This window comes from Harpia harpyja, chromosome 4 (genome assembly GCF_026419915.1).
Source record: "Harpia harpyja isolate bHarHar1 chromosome 4, bHarHar1 primary haplotype, whole genome shotgun sequence".
Lineage (NCBI taxonomy): Eukaryota > Metazoa > Chordata > Aves > Accipitriformes > Accipitridae > Harpia > Harpia harpyja.
The window spans coordinates 81,203,742-81,225,863 of record NC_068943.1 but is presented as its reverse complement, the minus strand read 5'-3'; the positions used below and the strand labels follow the sequence as shown (position 1 = coordinate 81,225,863).

Below are 22,122 nucleotides of genomic sequence, written 5' to 3'. Positions count from 1 at the left end.
AAAAATCAAACAAAAGATGCAGATGTGTTACAGTTAGAATACAGCTTCTCTTATGACAGCTACGTCATTAAGGACATGGATTACTTGCTTTCTTATTCAAGTGGCTCAGCTCTTCCATCAGCTACAATGGTTAATAAGAGTTACACCACAAGGCAGCTGCCTCAGTAGGTACAAAACTACTCTGCTTCTGAAATTTTGCAGAGAATAAGGCAATCTGCTGGGTACCTTTGTACTACAACAGCAGATTTTTACCACCAGCAATTGGCAAGTGTGAATTTTAGGCTATTCCAGCTACCATCCAGAGAAACAGTTCAGCACTCTCACCGCCATATTATATCCAGAGTGGGTAGTTAACGCGAAGGAAGCCATCACAATGGTACAGTCCTGCGGCGTGAAGTTCTTGTTGAACAACAACATAACGGCCTTGCTAGAAGAAATAAGCATTTATGACTGGCAAGTATAATGCAGCATAATTTTTAGATTCACCATAACTAAAGAGGGAGCCCCAGCTCAGATGAACATCCAGAATTAAAAGCTACATAATAAAAATAAGCACACTGAACTCATCAACTTCCTTTAAATTTAAAGTCAACTGCATGGAAAAAAGATGAATGCAATATCAATTCCATACATGTAAACCAAAATTTAGGTTTTTAAGCGTTTGTTGCAAGGCGTTCTGCAGGAGGTCAGATACCATATCCACAGCTAAAGACTACTTGAAGTGGTTCTACTTCTGCTGTACCTCTTAACCATAGGCTGTTGCAAATTTTAGGCTCAAGCACAGCATAAAGCAAATAGAGTTAACAGAGATGCTCTGCATTTGCTATTCTTGCATCTCTTTAGAAATCTCTACTGGTCTTTTCTGGGCAAGAACGGAGCGTGGAAGAGGGGAAGAACTTTTCTGTTTTGCTCTTCCATTCTCAGTGCACATCAAGTAACTTCACTCTTCAAACTCCTAGAATAAGGTTAAAATTGGATGCAAATGTGTCCTTCCTGGCAGTTTATATTTGGATTTTGGGATGATCTAAGATTCATGTAAAAAGGTCACTGGATAATGAATTAAACACTCCCAACATGATCATCATCACTGCCACAGGCAACAGACACAGGCTCTAGCTGCTTGTAACTACGAGGGAGCACCCTTGATGTCTTTATGTCGAGCAGAACTGGAGCAGCAGCACTCCTCTGCATCCTCTGCCTGCCCAGCACCTCAGCTGGAGAGGTTCTTTGTCTGTCAGATGGACAGGGCGCTGCTTTCCTTCCAGAAGGTGAAAGGCACTATACAACTCCTACATGCTCTCCAAAGCCTACATTAAGAAGGTTTCAGCACCTACCTGGGATAAACTAGATGGGCTATTTATACTCCTGCATTTCTATTAAAATGCAGAAGGCACAGGAAAACCCTCACAGCCCATACCCACAATTTGTCTGTAGCTTCCAGACAGTTCAAGTCACCAGAGCTTGAATAATATCTGAGTCAGAGAGATGGTACAGATTCAATGCTTCGAAATGCACAGTGGGAAAAATCTAAATCTGGACAAGTATCAAAATGCAAATGCCTGATCAACCCCATGGGCAGCCCTGGCTCTCTTGTCCTCAGGACATGGCGACACCACCCTCTTGCCCCAAACTCAAGACTGTACAGTCATCTGCTGTTTACTCTGTCACGTCAGTGCCTGCAACACCTCATGGCACAGGGCCCCTCAGGGCTGTGCTTTTGAATCCGGCTGGGGCTGGGAGAAGGCTTTAGTTTCTTTCAAGTCTCCGTGTTTCCACACTGGTGACGCACAGAGCAATACGGGGCACCCAAAAGAGAAAACAGACCAAATTACACATCCAGTGAATGCCATGCCAAAGCAGAAGCCCAAGAGGTGACAACTACAACCACGTCATGAGCTTTGGCACCAGCACGGGACACGAGAGGACTGTAAGAGTGCCATGCATTAACTAGAGGATTTCAAATGAAACCATGTTAGAGGAAGCAAGAAGCATTAACCACCAACGCAGTCCTGTCTGAGAAGTTAGAGTGCCTTAGTCCAAGAGATTAATATGCATTCCCAGAGTTCAGAGAACTCATTACCTCTCGACAGTCCTCCACAGCACAGAAATACTTATCCCTCTAATGGGCTCACTGTAGGGGCATGGAAGTCCAATTACAAGCTCCCAGGTCTTCAGACTAAGGGTATGGGAACACGAGTAAGTTACTCTGAGGAACTTGGGGCGTGCTTGAGTTTCAAACACTTTTGAGAGGTTTCTACAGAAACTGCCCGGGCACACAGTCTCATGCCTGCAGTAAATACTGAGCACCTTACTCTCAGTATGACAGGCAGACACTGTATACACCACAGGCAGTTCATAAGGAGTAACTGACGGGAAGCACTACCTTCAGTTTTTCTCAACACAACATGGTTGTGTGCTTTCACCCTGGCTAGGGACCTCTGCAGAACAGGAACTCCTGGCCAGGGGAATGGCTAAAGTCACCCACATGAACTGGGCAGCATTGGCTCAATTTAAATCACGGGACTTAGTGTCACAGGAAGAGTTTAGGCTCAAGGCAGCATGAGACTAGGTGCATTGGTTCAACTAGCACTACGGCATCTCCAGGAGATTTGCTAAATCCCTGACAAATAGACTGCTGGGGAACAGAAATAAGTCAAACCCATGAAAGCCCTCTGGAGAAACTGGAAGTGAGCCTCTCCCATCCATGAGCACCTCTGCCACCACTTTCAGTCTTCAGTGGGCCCTTTTACTCGCCTTCTAATGGCTTCTGACACCACTGTGAAACATGCACACAGATCATCATAACTAGCTTGTATTTTTAATTCTTTTAATATCAAAGCATCAAGCTAGCAGAATATCATTATAGTTTTAGAAGCTGCACAACTACCTGTTAGTAAGTAGGCAGTTAATTCACCTCCCTCCAAAAACGCCAAACACAGTGATTCTTACACGTACACGACACACACACATCACGTCTAACCTGTACCAATAAGTGAGGCAGCAGCTTCCACTTGCAAATTGCTAAATATGAAACTCAACAGTGCATTTGTTTGGATATATTAATAATGGAAAGAAAATCTAATCTAGGAACAAAAAGCAGAAATAATTTTGTTAAAGACTGAAGCTGGTGTTGAATGTTTCAGACACAAGCTACTAGACTTACCCTGCAGTGACTTTCCCAATCCTTGGCCCAGCTTCCACCCATGTTTCTGGAGTAAGCGGTGTCCAATATTATCCTGACAGACAGAACAGAGAAAACAAACCAAAAATATTCCAATAATATATTCTTCCCTTCCCGCTGACATTTAAACATGTGATGAGCAAGAGATTTTCTACATATATATGCATGCAAAAAAATGCTACTGAAAAGGCAATATATGCCCAATAAAAGGGAAAGACAAATGTCAAAAATTGCTGGCTAGAGTTTTTCCAGGGGGTTGGGGTATCAGGGACGGTCACTTTCTGATGGTGTGCTGGGCAACTTTTGTGCATCACGTTTAAAATAAAAAAAAAAAAAAAAAGCAATGTGGGAGAAAATAAAGTGTACCAATAAAAATTGACAGTAAAAAGCATAAAATCAAGCTATTTATACAATCATATCCATCACCTAGACAGCACCACTTAAGTTTTTTTGTAAAGAAAATCTACAATGTGTTTAGTCATTTTGTTTGTGTGTCAGGCTTTTATAATACTGAGTAAGTTGTAAGTGCAAGACTGCCCCACCACTAGAAACCAAAACACAATCATAGCAAAATCCAGGCTAGACTTGATTGGGTTTTTTTATATATGTGTATATATATATATATAAACTAGCATGCAGCCAATATTAAACTGAAAAAACAGTGAGGTTAGTAAAACAAAAAAAAAATCAATTAAATAAAATGAGCTCAAGCACAGACTGGGTGATGCATTTCACATGTAAACTAACAAAAATACTAAGATGTTAGAATGAAACAGGCCTAGCAATAAGTTAACAGCAAGGAACCATTAGTGCATGTAGGGGAAACAATAAGCATAATGTCTCATCTTCCTAAAAAAAAAAGCTATTTTGGAATAAGTGGGAAAGTACTGACGCAGCAATTAAGTGTCAGCTTTTGAAAATAGGGCTGAGCAGGGCTCTGTGTGGAATTCATTATGTTTTTATGCAAGATTTCTTCCCCCAAACAAAGAACAAGAGTGCTAACGGCACCCTTGTAACCATTTAAAGCTGACAGCTTGTCCCTTATTGATCAGTTTACCAGTTTACTAGCAGTGACCAACTGTCAACTCCTCAAAGAAGGACTCTCGGTTAGGACCCTGTTCACCTTCTAATCATAAAAAATAAAAATAAAAATCAGGTATGTATTTGTTGATTATTAATTGTCATATAAGGCAAACCACAACTCAAGATATCACAGAAATACCCCCGGAATTATAACAGGCTGTGAATCCATAACATTGAGTGGTACATGGAACCTTAAAAAAAAAAAAAAAAAAAAAAAAAATCTATATATGCTGCAGGTTTCTTTAATTAAATAACCAAGTTGTCAACAGAAATCAGAATAGCTGTGTTTTTTTCACTCACTCCACACTGAAGAAAATGACCACACAGTTTGCAGAACTTTGGTGAATCAGCTTGAAAGACACAATCTTCCCAAAGATATTGGCTGCATGGATACATTTTTCCTCAAAAAGATTCTATCAAGTATAATAATTATTTTTTTCTGATATATCATTATGCAAGACATTTTGTCTCACTGTATTTTTCAAGGCAACAGTGTACAACTTTCCCACACTACCTGCTCTCCCCCAGGACATAATTAGGGCTACATGGGAAAAAATAAAAAAAAGGAGAAGTAAGGAAATGTCTGGTTATAAAAGCTTAAATCAGTATATGCAAAAAAAGGAAAAATGAACAAATATGGATTCCAACCACAAACACCATGGAGAAGACTATCTGTTCAGAAGCATAGGAAAACTTACCTGCAAACATATCTGCTACAGACCGTTTCTCTAACGGCCACAACAACTGCACAGTCCTTCATGCAAAAGGGGCCCGAAGTTCAAAGGTTTTGTGGATAACGCACTAATTGTTCTACCATTAGCACTGCAACTATATCTGACAAAGGATTATTGAATCCGATTTTAAAAGCTGGTGCTGACAAAAATGGCTGCTTTTTCAAAAAAAGGACAAGGAGTACTTTGCAATCTTTTGCTAAGTGGAGATGAGACATTGTGCTGACTGTGTTGTGTTATGAATGCACTAAAATAAAGACAGATGAAGCAGTATGCTATTTCCAAAAGCAGTGCAAGTGGAGTGAAAGCATTTCCATACGAACCTGGCTTTAAAAACTGGGCTGTCAAAAGAACAGTTAAATGTAACACAAAGTAAGAAACTGTCCAATCACTAATGGTAGTTTTTCTTTTGCTTTGTTTTCAATTCACTGCTTGCAAGTAATGTATTTATTAAAGAAGAGTGAAAGCATAAAATAAATTCAACAAGTCAAGACCAGCTGGGAGATTCAAGAGTGGTGTGTTGTGACTGACACAGTGAAGGGGTAAACAAATGTTAAAGGGAAAAAAGAAAAATTTAGAAGGGTTATACACATTAGCACCACTTTTACAAAACCACTCAAGAGGATGGTCACAAGTTGTTTGACATAAATTGGAATTATGCCTGAATATTATCCTGTCTCAGTTCCCAGGAAGGGGGTGGGGGTGTTCCCACCCCCCCAATTGCTTCCATTGGTTTGCCTCAGCAGTGAAACTACTCCCTAATTATAAGTATTACTGAAATGAAATGGAACATCTTCTGCTTCACCAAATAGGGAGAACAACCCTAAGAGTTAAATATTAACGTTTGAGTTAGGACCTAGTCATTAGTCTGCTCATTTCTAGCCATGTTCAACCTTCTTCCTCCATTTCAAATCACTATTGCAGACCTCTCACAGAGGCAGACCGGCAAGACTGCTCTTCAGCGTAAATGCTGCCCTAAAAATTAAATTATGGAAGGCCAGGCTTGCTAGGCTCCCACGTGAGAGCCATTCTGCAAAGCCCGGTGGTCTGGGGAGTAGCCAGGGACATTAGGACCAAAATTTGACATGGGGCAGCAAATGTTGCAACAGCTGGCAGCTTTTTTTTAAATTGCATTTGTAAGTGAAAATTCTGTAAAAGCATGGACTCTTCCACATCGAAAAGACATCTTTTTTTACACCAAACTTCCTGTCAATGTCAAGAACTGTCATTCCTTTTGAATGAACTACCCTCATGTTGTAGCAATTTTCCTACAGGAAGAGTTGCAGCAATCTACAAAAATGCCAACAGCCCAACGAGGAAACCCCCCTGTTTCTCAGTGGAGAGCTGGCACAAGTCTCCTCACTTTCTTACACTATCGTTTTGGAGCTCCTCGTGTTACAGCCACAATAAAAAATTACTGAGACAGCCAAAATAAGTCTCCCAATAGGTGTTTGAGCAAGCGAGTTCTCATTTACCATCCAAACTACTCACAACAGCAGCGCTATATGTCTCGGCACCCAGTCTCGGAGACAACACTGGACACCAGATTACAGGATGCTCAGCATAGGACAGAGTGGCTCGGCAGGCTCTTGATGGAACAATTTACACCTCCCAGCATTACTCTCACCACTTTGGAGCTGTTCAGTAGAGATCATTTCTATTTACAGATGGAGAACTTTGCATTACAAATGAAGCATAACTTTTCCAAAGGCATGTAGGGAATGTAAAGGTCTTGACTTCACCAAACTTTCATGGGAGTTGGCTAAGCTACTGTGGTAATATTTCATCCAAAGTGACCTTCTCTAACAGTTCAGACTGGCCTTCCCAAGTCCCCATCCTGTACCCTGACAAGATGCCCTTGATTGCTTTCCATGGGTATCAGTGATTCCTGATACCAGGACATCCCCAGCACAAATTTCTGACAAAGGTTTGGCCAATAGAAAAAAAAAATGCATACAATGAAAAGATGGGTACAAGAACTGAAAGGTTTTGATGATGTTGTTATGTGGGATATAATCTGCAGTCGGTGGATTGAGCTGCATTACAGATAAACCAAAACACTAGTTTTGCCAAATAAAGGTTTTCCCGTAAGATCCCCACGTATTGTTTTCACATTGTTCGTCTCTTGGCATCGGCAGGAACCATACTTCTCTTGAGTGGATTGTAAACTGTGCTGACTGTGTATTGAGGAATCTATAAGCAAGGATTGGATGCTACTGGGTGAACCCATGCAAACAAGAGGTTGAAAAGATTCCCAAAACAAAACCTATAGCTCACTACAGATGACACAATGAAGACTAGAGAGAAAAGCCAAATAGTAATGCTACACCATTCAGCTTCAAGAAGCACATTATTTATAGCGCTGTCCACATATGGCTACTGCTAAATGTCAAATCAGCAGCCTCATCAAATTACACTTTGGAACTAGTGGAGTCCACAGATCTGTACAGATATACAGTGCGACAAAACCCAGCTTCAGCTCATACAGTCGTCTACAATAGCCTGTGATCATCAAACAACTACCAACTGAAGCCTGAAACCTTGTGTAGTTCAAGGACCTCCTTGTGTAACTGAGCAGAATTAGAAAGGGCAGGGGGGGAAAAGGACATTTGTTAGTTATGACAAGGACAAACTAACAAGCTCCAGAATAAGTGGGGGATATGCAGCCTGGCCTCCAACCTGCAACGGCGACAGCTTGGTTTGAATTCCTGACACTCTGCATACTGCCTGCATGGGGAAAGGGCTGCTTTCTTGTGTAGGCTCTAAGGGTATATTGCTATCTCCTACTTGACCTGTACTGCTGGGACAAAGAAAACCATAAATTCACAGCAACAAGATTCAGTAAACAAGTAGAAATAAGGAATTAGCATTAAGAAAATCTGGATTCTATTAAAGCTGCAATACTTTGTGACTTCCCATTCAAGTACCTGAACTCAGTGCACTTAAAATATTTTAAAACAAATGCATGCAGCTTCTTGAATTTAAAAAAGGGTTAAGTGCTCTGATTTTTCAAGGACACCAGACACCAGTGGCTCCACTGACGTGAACAGCCAGTGTAAGTGCAGCATCTTTCAAACCAGAACAAAAAAATTGTTACTTGGGGGGTGGGGGGAGTAATTTAAAAAAAAAAAAAAAAAAAAAATCAGTATTTGCAGCTATGAAGAGTCCATTGATATAAAATGTTTTCTTCAATTAGTAATGGAAAATAGCTGGCTTCTCATTTAGGCTACATACATCCACTAGCTCATGTCAGCTCTGTTTTCCATAAATGTACTTTGGTTATAGTCGCATGTTTCAGTCCAGACATCTTTGGCCTAAACGAGCTGTACAAAGCAGGATTTCCACAGGAACAAAAATACTAGTACACTAATTGAGGACACATTTCAACATTGTAATGATCTGTAGACTCCCAAACCTATTTTTCCAGCCACCTTTGAGTTGCATGCTGTAGCAGTACAGTCAGCACCTCTCAACAGATAATGCTGCAGAGATGGATCTCACTTCAGCAGTGATTGTCAAACGTATACTTCAAGTGAAACCCACTGCCCCCTGGGATTTCCAAACGCAAGCGACCTTTAGTCTTTAAAGCATTTTCATATTACTAAGATGATGTGAGAAGCTGCAAGAAGCACATTTAAGAGAATATACTTAATCTACTCTTCAGTCTGTAGAATAACCATACTTTAAACTTTTGACTGGAAAGTGCTTTGATCTGCTATTGTTATAAACACCCTTCCTCGCACAAAGACATTTGTCATCCAGACTATCTCCATAATGTGAAACACAGGCTCTTACTCATTACTCTGAGCAGACTCCTTTTTAAAGGTCAGTTGAATTGCTAACAGAGAACTGGTTAAGGATTACAAAACAATTTGTTAATATTCAAATATTTAGATGTGTGGTATTTGCAGATTAGAGACTTGTCCTTACTCCTTCCCTCTCAATTTCAGTGCAGGGATGTTATCCACTTCTGGGTGAGCAAACAGCATAAAATACAAGAAGGTAGAAAAAGCAGTACGAACACCTCTTTCCTAGTGAAAACTCTTGCAGGAGAGGTGCACCACTAAACTCTGACAAGAAAACCATCCCTTATTTTAAGGTGTGTAATTTTCCAATTTAAAAAGCACTGAGGTCATTAATAGTGTGGAAGCAAAATCATTTTCACAAGCGTCAGGAAACTTGACAAAATTATTTATGCTTCCCAGCTACAGAATTTCTTTTAAGAATCAACAGTGTATTTAATGAAGACCATGTGAAGATTAACCTTAAAAGCGACCAGTTTGTTTCTGGCTGCAGTTTCTGACACCAGACTTGTTTATGAGACCAAAAAAACACCCTGTGCAGTCGTCAGCTTTTGAATTTTGGGACTAGCACATGAAGCCAGCTCAAGAGTGCTCTGACACAGAGCACAGCTGCTGTGACAATGCAGAACATACATTTACTCAGTTCCGTGACTCCTTCCAAGATTTTCATGTCCCAGGCTAGGGCTTTTACACCTCAAATGCTTGTTTCTCTTATTACAGACAAAAGAAGAGTGAAACACACTTGATTTTAAAGTAAGAACAATTTGAGGTTTTAACTCTCCTCCCAAAGTAGTAAGCCATTCTCTTGCCCTCTCCATCAAACTGTTTTCAAATTTAACCATTAGGCTGAACTGTACTTACTAAAACCTACCAAAAAGCTGTAAAGATTAATAATGTCCCAGTATTTGGATAGTGATACATACATAAATATGAATAAAATATAAAAGCCGTAATTGAATTTAATTTTTCTGCTGCAGTTCAACATTAATCAAACTGCAACACAGTATTACATCTGCAGATGATCCAAGCTGCACTGTGAGCCTGTGTGCCCGTGTTGTTGGGTTCAGTGTACTCGTTCATGTTTTACATACTTCTGTAGGCATCTCTCCCTTCAGAACACCAAAGAGATCTAATCTGTGACCACTTCTATTCCTCTGTTTGGGAAAACATTTTTAGAAGTCAGGTAACCAGTCTAGTCTGTAAGTAGTATTTGAATTATTTTGAAATGCTAATTTCCAGCGTGGCACAGAGTAGTCTACCAACGAGCATTTCTCATTATATTTACATAAGGAAACAAGCTCGGCATTTTAATTAAAATCCCCACATCACAACATAAGACTGAAGTATTCAGGAGAACATTGAATACGAATTCCCATCTCTGCAGCATTATCTCATGCGTCATCAATTACTGCCATGCCTAAATCTAGCATCATGCCAGCACATTAAGACAGTAGGTACTATATGCAGTGTTCACTGGACCAGAAGAACAGAAATAAGAAGGGGGAAAGGAAACCCTAGAGAAGAAATTAAAAAAGGCAGACCGTGCAATACAAACCAGATCATGGCTGCTTAGCTAATATGGGCCAACTGCTGCGGAAGAAAAATGTCGAACACCCCAAGTTGTGTAAATTTTTTGTAAACATCTAACACGCACACAAAACACACACAACACCAACCTACACATGAATGAAAAATATATATTGATCTTTTGCTAACACTAAGTTTCTTCTAAGTGCAGATTAACGTGAAGAAACTTTAACAGAGAACTTAAATTATCAATAGGGAAAAGAAACACTTGACAAGTACTTTCTTAACAAAAGTCTAGTCTTAATCAGAAAACCACTAAGTGATCCTCGGTTATTCACTACAAGTTTTCTTGCTCTCGTACTGAAACTGCAAATGAAACTTAGCTAAAGCTAAGTGCCAAACTTAGGTCCAGTTTAGGCTGAACAAGCTATGGTGCCTAACACTAGCAGAAGATGCTTTGCAAAGAGAAAAATTAAAAAGCTCCAAAAAGCTTAAAAAGGTAAAACTAAACAAAACTTAATTTTTCCCCATCTTATGGCTGTACTCTCCACACCTAATTCAAAGTAAAGCAATACTTCACAGAAGCTCACAGCACAGTTTCAGATTCATGGGGAAGGACTGCTATACTAATACTGTAATGCATCCGTGTTTCTGTACTGCCAGATGTCATTCTAACACTTTAACACACCAGTAGTTTTCCAAAAATACAAACTAAAAAAGGATCAAAATACATTTTACTACACTATTCCATCAGGTTCGCATATGAATTAAACTGATTATTCAAAGAAAAGTACAAAAACTTAACAAAATAAATATCTATGAATGAATGTATTATTTTAAATAATTTCTGAAATATCATGTTGAACTAAAATTTAAAGTCACCTGCTGTTTTAGGAGAACTACTTAAAGATTAAATTCCAGGCCCACTTAATCTCAGCATGCAATTTACCACAAAAATTAACCCTGTACTGACAAAAAGATGCCCACTCCTATCAAATTTGACTGCATTCACGTCACGTACCATCCGATCACGGCCTAATTTTTGGTGGGTTGATGATGCTGATAAGTATGTATCTTACCGATTCTATAGGCTTGTCTAGAGATGCTTGCTCTATCTCCAGGTGCCCTTCTTCATATTGATCAAAGTGATTGCCCTGTAAAAGAAAAGGAGGGTTAGCTCTACAGCAAAGAACACATTTCCAACAGTCTAGTTTAAAGATTCCAGTTTGTATACAGTGTTATATTTTATATAATTTTGCTAACAAATGAACTTATTAAATACAAGCTTAATTCAGTATATAGGCTACAAGAACAAAACAAAAATTATTCTAAAAACAAACTAAGCCAATTTGATGATAATCATAAACTATGGAAGTTGGCAAAATATCAAACGTTTACGATGACAATACTTTGGGGTTTTTTCTTTAGAAAGTCTGTGAAAACACTGACCATAAGCACCAGTGCCGACCTTAAAATCACACTGGACAAGAAGCAGAAGGAATTGACCCCACCACAACAAAGGGGGGTTTTGCTGTCTTTTCTCTTTTAAAGAAGAGTAAGGCTTTCCTTGCAGCAGGAAATCCAAATTGCTTGAGGCATACACGTAATTTCACACACCTTAAACCAACAAAACCCCACAGTGGTACCAAACAAAACCTCTCCCTGTGCCCATACCACTTGTGCATGTTCTGGAGCAGCCCCTTCCTTGAATCTAGGCAGCTGCACAGCGAACCATTAGTAGAAGTGATCCTCCAACACTCAAAAAAGCCATTAGTTTCAACCCCAAGCAGTCCCCCAACACAGCCGACCACATGGCCACACGTATGCTGGCACAAAGAATGCCGGGATGCACGCGCAGAACTGCTTATTCCAGACGTACCAGCTTAAAGCATTTGTGAGCACAGTACCTAAAACTGCTACACAAAAAATGACAAGACTGAGGAACACATTTGAGGAAAGAGACAGACCAAGAGATACACAAGGAAATGTACTAATAAAGTGTGCAGATACTCACACAGCAAAGAAAAGGCCACGAAGAATGATAAACACAAGCACGTTGCTTCCTTACACTCTTGGAGCAACTCCCTGAAACATCTTTAGTCCTACAGGCTGGTCATGTATAATAATTAAAGTAGATAGGAAAATTAAATAGGATTGTTATTATGGTATACTGAGCCCAGCCTCCACCAACATATACCATGCACGCTTCTAGATTGCTGATTTCTGAACAGGGCAACCTCTCCCCTACCCAAAGGTCCCACGTAAGCACAGTACAACACACAAATGACAGCCACTAGAGTAGAGACTAGAGTCGAGCAATCCTCCTCAAGCATCCGCTACAGCAAAATTCAATCTTTGCATGCTTTTGCCTGGATATTAAGCATACAGGGTTCATGAGCTAGGAAGGCAAATGGCAGTCTCTGTCCTCCAGAATAATTGTTGGTGCTGGAACACCATCAGTGCGAATGGCCATTTCAGGGGAAAAAAACAAAACAAAACAAAACATCTCTATTGTAATTTCAGAGGTTTCTGAAACTCAAATTCCTGCAGCTGCAAACACAGTGAACCATTTTCAGCCATTCATTAGGTCTATGATGTAGCACTAACATCCACCATCACTAGTGCATACCTGGAAAGGAAAAAAAAATCTGACTTTCTACCTGCAACTCAAAAGCAAACAGGAGAGATGCCTGCAGCTGAGATTAGCACAAAAGCCATTGAAGGGGGCTGTTTTCAGTGGGCTCTCCTAGGTTGCCTGGGCACCGCTCAGCATCACAGCCCTGTGAAATCCCAGGAGGTGCTAAGGCCTTGGCTGTCATCCCCTATTCCTTTCCCAGGCTCTGCAGTGCCACTGAAATCCTGCTGGCTGCTCAGCAAACACCAAACACCTGGCGGTTTTCATTTGCATCCCAGCTCTGCAATTACTTTGAGCAGCAGCACCTAGCACCACTGCCAAGAGAAACATGTTGTCACTCTCCTCCTTTCTACCAACACCAACTTTTCCTTCTGCAAGAATTTTAATGAAAGCCAGCATGCGAAAGAGCAAATTACAGTTGTAACGGACTGCTTGTTGGAATTTTACAAGCCAGGCACCAGCCTCCAAAAACCCTCTGGAACAAGTGTTCGTATCCAGTGATGCAAATCTGCAAGAGACCATCTTGACAAAAACCTGTTGCCAAGAGAACGTGCTTTGATGCTGGTGCCCCAACCACCAGCCTATACATCACCTGCAGTCCACAGTGATAATTTGCCCAGACCACGCTCTGTTCCCAGTAGTCTTCTTTCCCACAGCCTCTCCAGAGCAAATTTGGGGCTTAATCTGCAGGCAGCAATCCACTTCCATCCATTTTTTTCTGGACAGCCTTCAAGGAGCAAGCTGAAGGCAAACTTACCATGCACATGCAGTCGTTGAGCTGCTTAAAAATGCTAGTAATTCTTGGAGACAGGCACAGTGTAGATGTACAGACTGTACATGTGTGCGCTGTGAAGTCAGGGAGGGAGCCCAGCAGGGAGAAGATAACATGAAACCTGCCTCAATGGCAGGATGACACAGCCCAGCCTCCCAATAAGTAGCGCCCAAAAGAACAAAAGCAGTCAAGAGTGCACACGCTGTTAATGAATTGCACTGTTGACTGCTAAACGCTAGCAAAAACACATTACTAAAACTTCACATATAAAAAAATTAAATCCACGTAACATCTAGTTAACAAACCCTTGAAACACTCTCAGCAAAAACAAAGACATACTTCCCCCCTGCCTAATTTCACAACGTGATTTGCTGCCTGCAGATAGCTCAGAATATGCCAACTAAATTACCTGGAGTTGGCAAAATATTTCTGCCTACTCACCGTCTCCTTCAGCGCACTGCCTGCCAAGACAGTTAAAATTGTTTTTACAAAGGCAAGGGTCAATTCCAGTTTGAAAGCATGCCTTGCTGATTTGAGGCTTTACAACTCGATTTTTCTGTGCTGAAAAACAATGTCTCCTCCCAAAAAACATGCAAAAAACTGAACACTCGGTATGTCACAGCCAAATGTAAAGTCAGAAAGCAAATAAAGCCATTCTCTCTAAGTTCTAGTGATCCCACTACTATCCACTTTATATACTTGGGGATTTATTATCTACTTTATATCTACTTTGGTTTTTTTGTTACTGGTAATGGGAGTGGGAAGGGGTTGCTTGTTTTTACAAACAGCAATACTAATACTAGAGCTTACAAAAGAGGCAGGGTGCTTCCCATCACCTTGAACTCCTGGGTATGCAAATGCCACCTGAGCACACAGGAACAAGGCTTGGTGGGATGTTGACAAACTGCTCGCTATATTAGGAACTTGGCTGTTACAGGCTTGGTAATTAAAGGCATCAGAATAACAAAGTGTCCAAACTGAACTGAAATCAATACTCATCACAGAGACTGTTCTTTATTTATCAATACTTAAAACAAATTATAAAGGAAAAATTTCCCTTCCACCATAAAGTAACTCACCCTGGAAAAAAGCAAGAGGATAATCCAACAGTCATACTGAGGTCAAATTTCTGAGCCTATTCAACCTCATGGTGCCTAACAAGCAAGGAGAAAAATGGTTCTTGCTTCTGGGGCCACAAGAAACTGCTTGTTAAGGTGATGTTGTCTGCCATCGTGGCGATCACAGCCTTTTGGAGCTGGGACTCTGTGGGGCTAGAGGCAGCACAGTCTGTCCCTTTGCCTCCTCATCCCTGGAGCTGGCTAAGGAACAAGTTGGGGGGAATTCCATCTGTTTTCCTTCTTTTCCAATCCTTCAGCCTGGCACATCAAATGGATCTATATAACCTTTCTGTTTTGCTGTATCTTAAGACAATGAATCAGAGGAAGACAAAATACTTTAACATTTAAATCTAACAATTAATTAAACCCTAAATGTTGAATCTGTTGAGAATAAACTACATTTCTGGCAAACATGAACCGTAAGCACAGACCACATTTTAATATTATTTCGATCTGTGTCTTCTGTGGACTTAAGGGATGCTTCCCTCTTCCGAGGAAACCTTTAAGTGAAAAGAATTCAATCCCTACAAAATGGATACCAGGCCATAAAATAACAGCGGCATTAAAACCAGCACTATTCAAAACCTATTCCCAAACCTTCTTCCCTGTATGACTAGTATAGAGATACAGTAAAATCCTGGCCCTGCTTGCTAATGACAAGGTTTCCACCTACCCCCGTGGACAAGGATTTCAGGGCTGCATGCAGTGCCCTTCTCCCTCTCATCCTCTGCCCCTCCATTTTAGAGCTGGCTGTATCAGGCTTCCTCACTTCTGCTTTGTAAAACAAGATGTGTTGCACTGCTTATATCACTTTCTTACAGATGCTACCTCCATCCTAAAACAGCAGAGCAAATAAGATGAGAGACTTCCACTTAAACATAATTTATTGCTATCACTTTGCGCTACAGCAAGCACTCTGACACTAGGTGCTTCTCTACAAACATACTGAAATTCAATATATTTTACTACTTGGATGAGAAGCAAGGACAAGCCTTCAACATCTAAACATTCCTCATTATACACCATGCACACCATTTAGTTTCCTCGTTGCATTCACCTCCAGGAGCCAATATGTTTGCGTCCTGTAATTTTTTGTGTAATATCATCCCAACTTTGGCTAAGTACCCATTTTAGTTACTCACAGTCAAGTGTCCTCTCCTCTCTCGTCCACCTTCCCATTGTTTGATCTTTGCATGAAGCTCTTCACCAAACCTTATGTCTTAGGGCCCTCACACATTTAACTGCTGAGTTATAAATACAGCATTTGAAAAATCAACTAACAAAAGCTGCCTCCATGCAGGATTTTAGACCCTTATTCTCCCTTATTTACATTGTAAATACTTCAGAGCTCTGGCCCAACAAATGCCATTTTCTGAAACAATTCAAGTTAAATAGCTAACGGAAAAGAGTACCACTGTTTCTTTCTTTCTTACTTATAAGGTCCCAAACATTGTAGCAGTGAGACATAGTCAGTATCGTTAAAAAAAAAAAAAAAATTAAGAACTTAATCACACTTTCATCCCAAAATCTTTAGTGGCAAGAATTGTTGCCAATAAATGACTCAATGCAAGTGAAATGAATTGTTGATTTAAGCCCATTTATCAGAGTAAGTTTAGTATCACAGAATTAATTCTCTCCCCTACACGAGGCACCTTTTCATCACGGTGGGCAAAGACAAAGCATCCAAGGACACACAGATATTACTGGGCTGGGTGGAGGAACCTTTTAAAAGCATCTTCACAACTACAAGGCAGAAGAAAAATATGCTCTCTCTCCTTCCCTCTCACTCCCCCAAAATGGTGTTTCCAAAACCAAACCCGACTTCCGAATGCTGCATTTTCTAAGTAACCTACAGCATCATCAACACAAGGAGGAAAGAACTATGAGTCACTTCAGCTGCTTCAAGGCTATTAGACCTCCCTGGATATTAATTACTGGACTGCTCTTTACAATCTGTCCAAGCACAGAGGATATTAAGATGTCAACATGCAGAATACATTCCATATAGTGCACGTTCCTGACATGAATTAGTGGTTTCTTTTACGAACAGCCCTAAGTTATCTATGTATTATTTCAAAAGAAAAGTAAATGTGGTAGTCTACATTTCAGTAGCTAAGCCAAACTTTGAAACACAGCTCTCATGCGGAGACGGGAGAAAACTACAACAAAAGAATAGTATAATGGAGACGTGAAAGCAATGGTCTTCTTTCAGAACGTCTTCATTCAGCTGTCCCTTCAGTTACTGCTCAACAAGAGAGCTCAGTTACATGAACATTATTATTAATATGAAGGAAGATGATGTAAGTCACAAAACCCAACAGAAATCAGATACAAAAAGCCTAGAATGAGAATACCTGGGGAAAATGCTGCCTGCTCCACAAGTCACAGGGACAATGTCTTCAACGGTGTGAACAGAGTAAAATAAGATGACTCCAGCATAAAACCTATGCCTAAGAGCACCAAAATCAGTGATGACTACGGAGGGAACATGCAGAATTCAGTTGCCGAGATGTCAAAGCAGAAACAATCTATTTATGTCCACACTGAATTTCAGGACCAGCTTAGGAAGGTGCACAGAAACGCCTGTTCCCGTGACCATGCGGATAACAATCTAAAGACAGTGATTTTGCAGAAACATCTCACTATACTCACCATCATTATTTCTTAAATGCACTGGAAAAGAGCACAGCGTGATCATGATTGCTTAACTGCACTTGAAAAGAGCACAGTGTGCTCCTTAGATATTCAAAAATTAGTTTTACGCTGGTAGAATATCAGGAAGAGACTCAAAAAAAATAACATTTATACTGCATTTACTTTAGAAAATGGAATTTTAAAACACTAAAGCAAGTCAGCACCACTTGTGCATATTCTATTTACCCATCAATTCAATCAATAAACCTTAAACTCCCCAAAATACTAAGTCAAGCCATAAAATTCAGGGTTGTTACCCACAAGTGCCACTTTAAAACATTTAACCAAGCCCAGTCCCCATTCCTGAAAGCTCTGAAGGCATTAGGCTGCAAACCAGCAGCTGAGACACTGGGAATATCAAAAAAGAGAAATGAGTACCCACAAAAAAGGCTATTTTCTACTGTAGATAAAGCCAAGGCAGACTGCGTTAGCTACAAATCACAGAATATTTTGCAGTGCCCTCCAGTTTCTGCTCCCGCAACTGGAAAGCACAGCTGACATTTCCTGCAGCCGTCCCGGGACGGGTCAGCACAGATGCAAGGTCTCAACGGTTGAGCGCAGGAAACTGAAGCAGCATCTGAACACAAGTGAGCAAATGCCACCTCTCCACAATCCTTGCTGCCTGCACACATATGGCACCTTCACAGATCAAGGTCAGGGAAAAAAAAAAAAAAAAAGACTCACTGATTCCAGAAGCAAATATCCTAATAAATTTAAAATTTTCTTTTTTAAAGGAGGAGATTGAGCAGTTACAAGACCTTTAGGAGGACAAGGCACCTTAACGTCCCTCGGCTTTTTCCAACGATGGCTCCTAGCACAACCCTTGCAAGCACTCCACATCCAGGACACCTGCGTCAATGTTGCTAGTCCAGCACCAGCACAATAGCCAAGAGACAGGCACAAGACTCACTCTGCAAGGACCTGACATAGCACCAGGCTCTTGCCTAACCCAAAGACTAGGAATTTCAGCAAACCATAATCAACAATTATTTCATTTTGTGTTGCATTTTGCGTCTAGTTCTCTCTTTAAAAATTCTTCCAGCTTGGTCAGCTGTTGTTACCAGACATTCCAGTTTTGCACAGCCCCAAGCTCGACTGACCCACCTCTCCCCACACCGCCTGAAGGCAATACATACCACCGGGCGCAGCTATAGGGTTATATGTGGGACAGAGAGAGAAGAAAAACCAACTCCAGGCAAGGTCAGATATGAAAGGCATAACTGACAAGGTCTGCTAGTACTACCTCTTACTTTGTTTATTTGTGGGGCTCTATCAACTACATCATCTGCTAACCTCTTCAGTAAATTTCAGCCAACATAGATGGGAGAGGGAAAGTGGTAAAACCAAATCCAGCTCACCATAACTAATCAACTGTTTATTACACACAATCAAAACATAACGGGCTTATAATTCCTCCGCAAGATCCATATTGCCCTATGTACGCTGACTACAGATCTCAGACAGTAATTTATGCTGCCCTTTTAAGCTAAGCAGGACCTGATGACTCTATACGATGGAAGATCTCCAAAACGTAATTGATGCAGACAACCGTGTTGATGTTTAGAAATCCATCCAGAGAATTCAAAAACAACTCCAGGAAAGCATAGCTTAGGAGTGTTTCTTGAATATTCATTATGTGCCCAGAAGAAAATACATTTTTAAGACCAATATGCACCTAGAAGATGACTCCATCCAACCCTGTTCACACTGGAAGCTTTCTTGGATAATTTTAAAGGCCATGTGGTTTCTCAAAACTATAAAAAGCAATACAAAAGCAACTTTGTACTGGTACCTGGAAAGCCTTTGTTAATGCTTTCCAGAACAAAACCGTCCTTTTCCCTGTTGTTCCCTGTAGTGACTGTAAAGATGCAAAAAAATTCAGTTATCCTTTCCTAGCAACATAGAGGTAAAGCATTCACAAACAGCAGCTAGCATTCTCATAGCTTTCTGTGTGTTATAAGTCACCTTCCCAGTCTCTTCCCTGTAAATAAGCAATGCAAGAGGGTAAGTACAGACACTGCACATCTTCACACCCACCAAAATAGCTTAATATTTACAGTCAACATCTTGTGAAAGCTGCAGCAAAACCTCATTGTAGGCAAACACGCACATCAATTATTTTGAGAGTACTTAAAATGAAAATCCTGTCAAGTGAATACAACAAAAGTAATCACTTAAGATTTGGATATGAATTTAAATTGGCAACTTTTGAAAGAAGCACCTTGTAATTACACGTTGAGAAGTTGATGGCACCTTTTGTTTACCAAACTAAAAGTTAGTTTTGATGGCAAAATTCTACCTGTTAAGTCCAAAAACAATGAAAAAACACCCGCCAGAACACATTCAAGACTACTTATAGGTCAAGAGCTTTAAATGGGGAAAATGTGCATATAAATACCTAGTTAGAGCTATCCAATTAAAAACATGTTCTACAGTTCAGAGATAAACAGCTTGTACAAAAAGGAGTGGAAGCCAGAGGCAGGTCCCTGCTTCGCTATGCTTTGCATACTTTGGCACCAAACAAGAACAATTTAATGTCTTTCAGATTCCTTCTGCCGCTACCAACGCCAGCTATAAATCTGTTCCAGCACATGAGGGATGCTGTTCAGTTCTTCAACGCTTCCAGCAACTGTACCAAAGAGTATTAGCATTGGTCTCACTCACCCAATTTTCTCTTAGCCATTTCTTAACATACCTCAATGCAGAAGATGCTGCAGCTTCCAGCACCTGCGTCTTCATGACTAACAAGGACTTTGAAACAAGAGAAAGAGAAAATACCCTGATGGGATAGGGTGCTAGTCATTTAATATCTAAGGTATAATTTATTTACCACCACAAACTTTCAAGCTTTCATAGTACAGTCTTTCTTCTTTTTTCTCCCTCAATATGGTGTTTGACTTGATAAAGGATTGTTTCTAAACCAAAACATCACAGAAAACCTCACTCAGGAGCATGTTAACTGGATTCAAACTCCTAACTTGTTCCACAAGACTCAGTACCATTCAACTTTTTATCAATGACCAGAGGAGAAATAGAGCAACTGCCAACTCAGTTTGCAGGTCATGAAGCCCAACAAATAGTAAGCAGCAATGTGGATGACATGTTTGTACAGAGCAATCTGACCCATATAACACTGGCCTGAACTCACTAACACAAAGTCTGTTTTCACAGAGCCCTGTACAAACACACCTGCAGCATAGGGCTGCACCCAAGCAGGCAAAAGAAATCCAAGTTAAAACTTCTTCATGCAATATGGTAGCAAAAAGGATAAAAATACAGTCCAAAGGTGTGTAACAAAGGAACATCAAATAAGAATAAAGTAGTAAAAAAGAGTTTATCTCTGCATATTATACAGATGGAGTCTAGAATAGACTCCTCTATGCAAGTCTCATAGTCATAAACGTGGAAAATTTTAAGATGCAGATAGCCATAACAATGCAAAGGGAATAGCAAAATGCCCTGCAATAAGGGAATTCAGAGATCAGACCGTTAAGGCTCTCAGAAGAGGCTAGGACTAAGACAGAAATGCTATATATGCCCTCACATAAGAGGAGACAGTGTACTGATGCGTGCTTTGGCATAGTAGAGAAGGACATAACAAGAAACAACAGCTAAAAGCTGAAAATAGAAAAATCTAGAAGAAAAATAAAGGAAAACACACCTTTCAGTGGCCAAACTACCAGAACAATCTACAAAGGAAAACGTTCACCATCACCACTTGTCTTCAAGAGATACTGTAGCCAAACACTAATTCCTGGACTCAAAACTGGGTCAAATGATGGAAACTGAAGGCTAAGGGATACCTGGATATTTAAAACAGACATCCTAATATCAACTTCTGGCTTGAAAACTGTGAATGGCTAAAATCTCAAATGAATTCATTTGCTCATAGAGCTGCGTGAAGGTGGAAAGTACCAAAAATTACTACAGGTTTAAAACTGTATGGTAGGAGCAAAGCATATGTCAGCTGAGGAAGTTGACCAAGAACTGCAATACTGCTTTTTGATCGGATGAACTCCTAAAGCTCTACATCCCCATGTAGCGGGTGTTAGGAGACTAGTTAGGAGGGTTTGGTTTTGTTTCAGAGGGGGTGACTCAGAAGAAGCTGAGATAGCTTAGACATGGTTTGTGGGACTTTAGAATAAAGTGTTTCCTATCCAGTTAACCACGGCAATAGAGAACATCACCGCACGAGAGGAGAGAACAGAAGTGACAAAACACAGAGTAGGGAAAGGTACAACCAAGACAGGAAAGAAGGTCTATATAAAATTAACTTACCACACAAGTACCAAAAATTCACACTGAAGTTCAGATTCTCCTGTGATCTTCTAAAAATTAAACCAATACTACTCCATTTACTTTATAACTCGTCTTCCCCTAGTCTTCCCCTCCCTTCCGTGCTCACACAGGCAGGCAAAAAAATCAGAGTTCTGATGTTCCTGCTTTGCTCAACTGAGAGGTCAGCATGTCTTGCCACGGAGGTAAGAGCAGTATTCTTCCTGTGCTGTGCCCACACCAGAAATATAACCCTCATCTAATGATAAATGAGGATCTCTAAACGATACTAATAGATTTTAG

The 22,122-nt window shown here is 40.4% G+C and overlaps 1 protein-coding gene across 6 annotated transcripts in view; it reads right to left on the bottom strand.

Moving 5' to 3' along the window:
- Positions 1-22,122, bottom strand: part of GPATCH8 (G-patch domain containing 8) — a 58,255-nt gene that overhangs the window by 30,701 nt on the left and 5,432 nt on the right. For 2 of the 6 annotated variants that reach the window (XM_052785030.1, XM_052785028.1), the window contains exons 1-4: positions 11,405-11,485; positions 10,354-10,388; positions 5,319-5,336; positions 3,164-3,236 (exon numbers count right to left, since the gene is read on the bottom strand). Coding sequence is in view for 2 of the 6 variants with exons in the window: in XM_052785025.1 (XP_052640985.1) it covers positions 3,164-3,236; positions 11,405-11,479 (148 nt within the window). In the remaining 4 variants the exon portion in view is untranslated. Of the gene's footprint in view, positions 1-3,163; positions 3,237-5,318; positions 5,337-10,353; positions 10,389-11,404; positions 11,486-22,122 lie in introns of those variants that run through there. The other 4 variants (XM_052785029.1, XM_052785027.1, XM_052785025.1 and 1 more) reach the window with 2 other exon arrangements.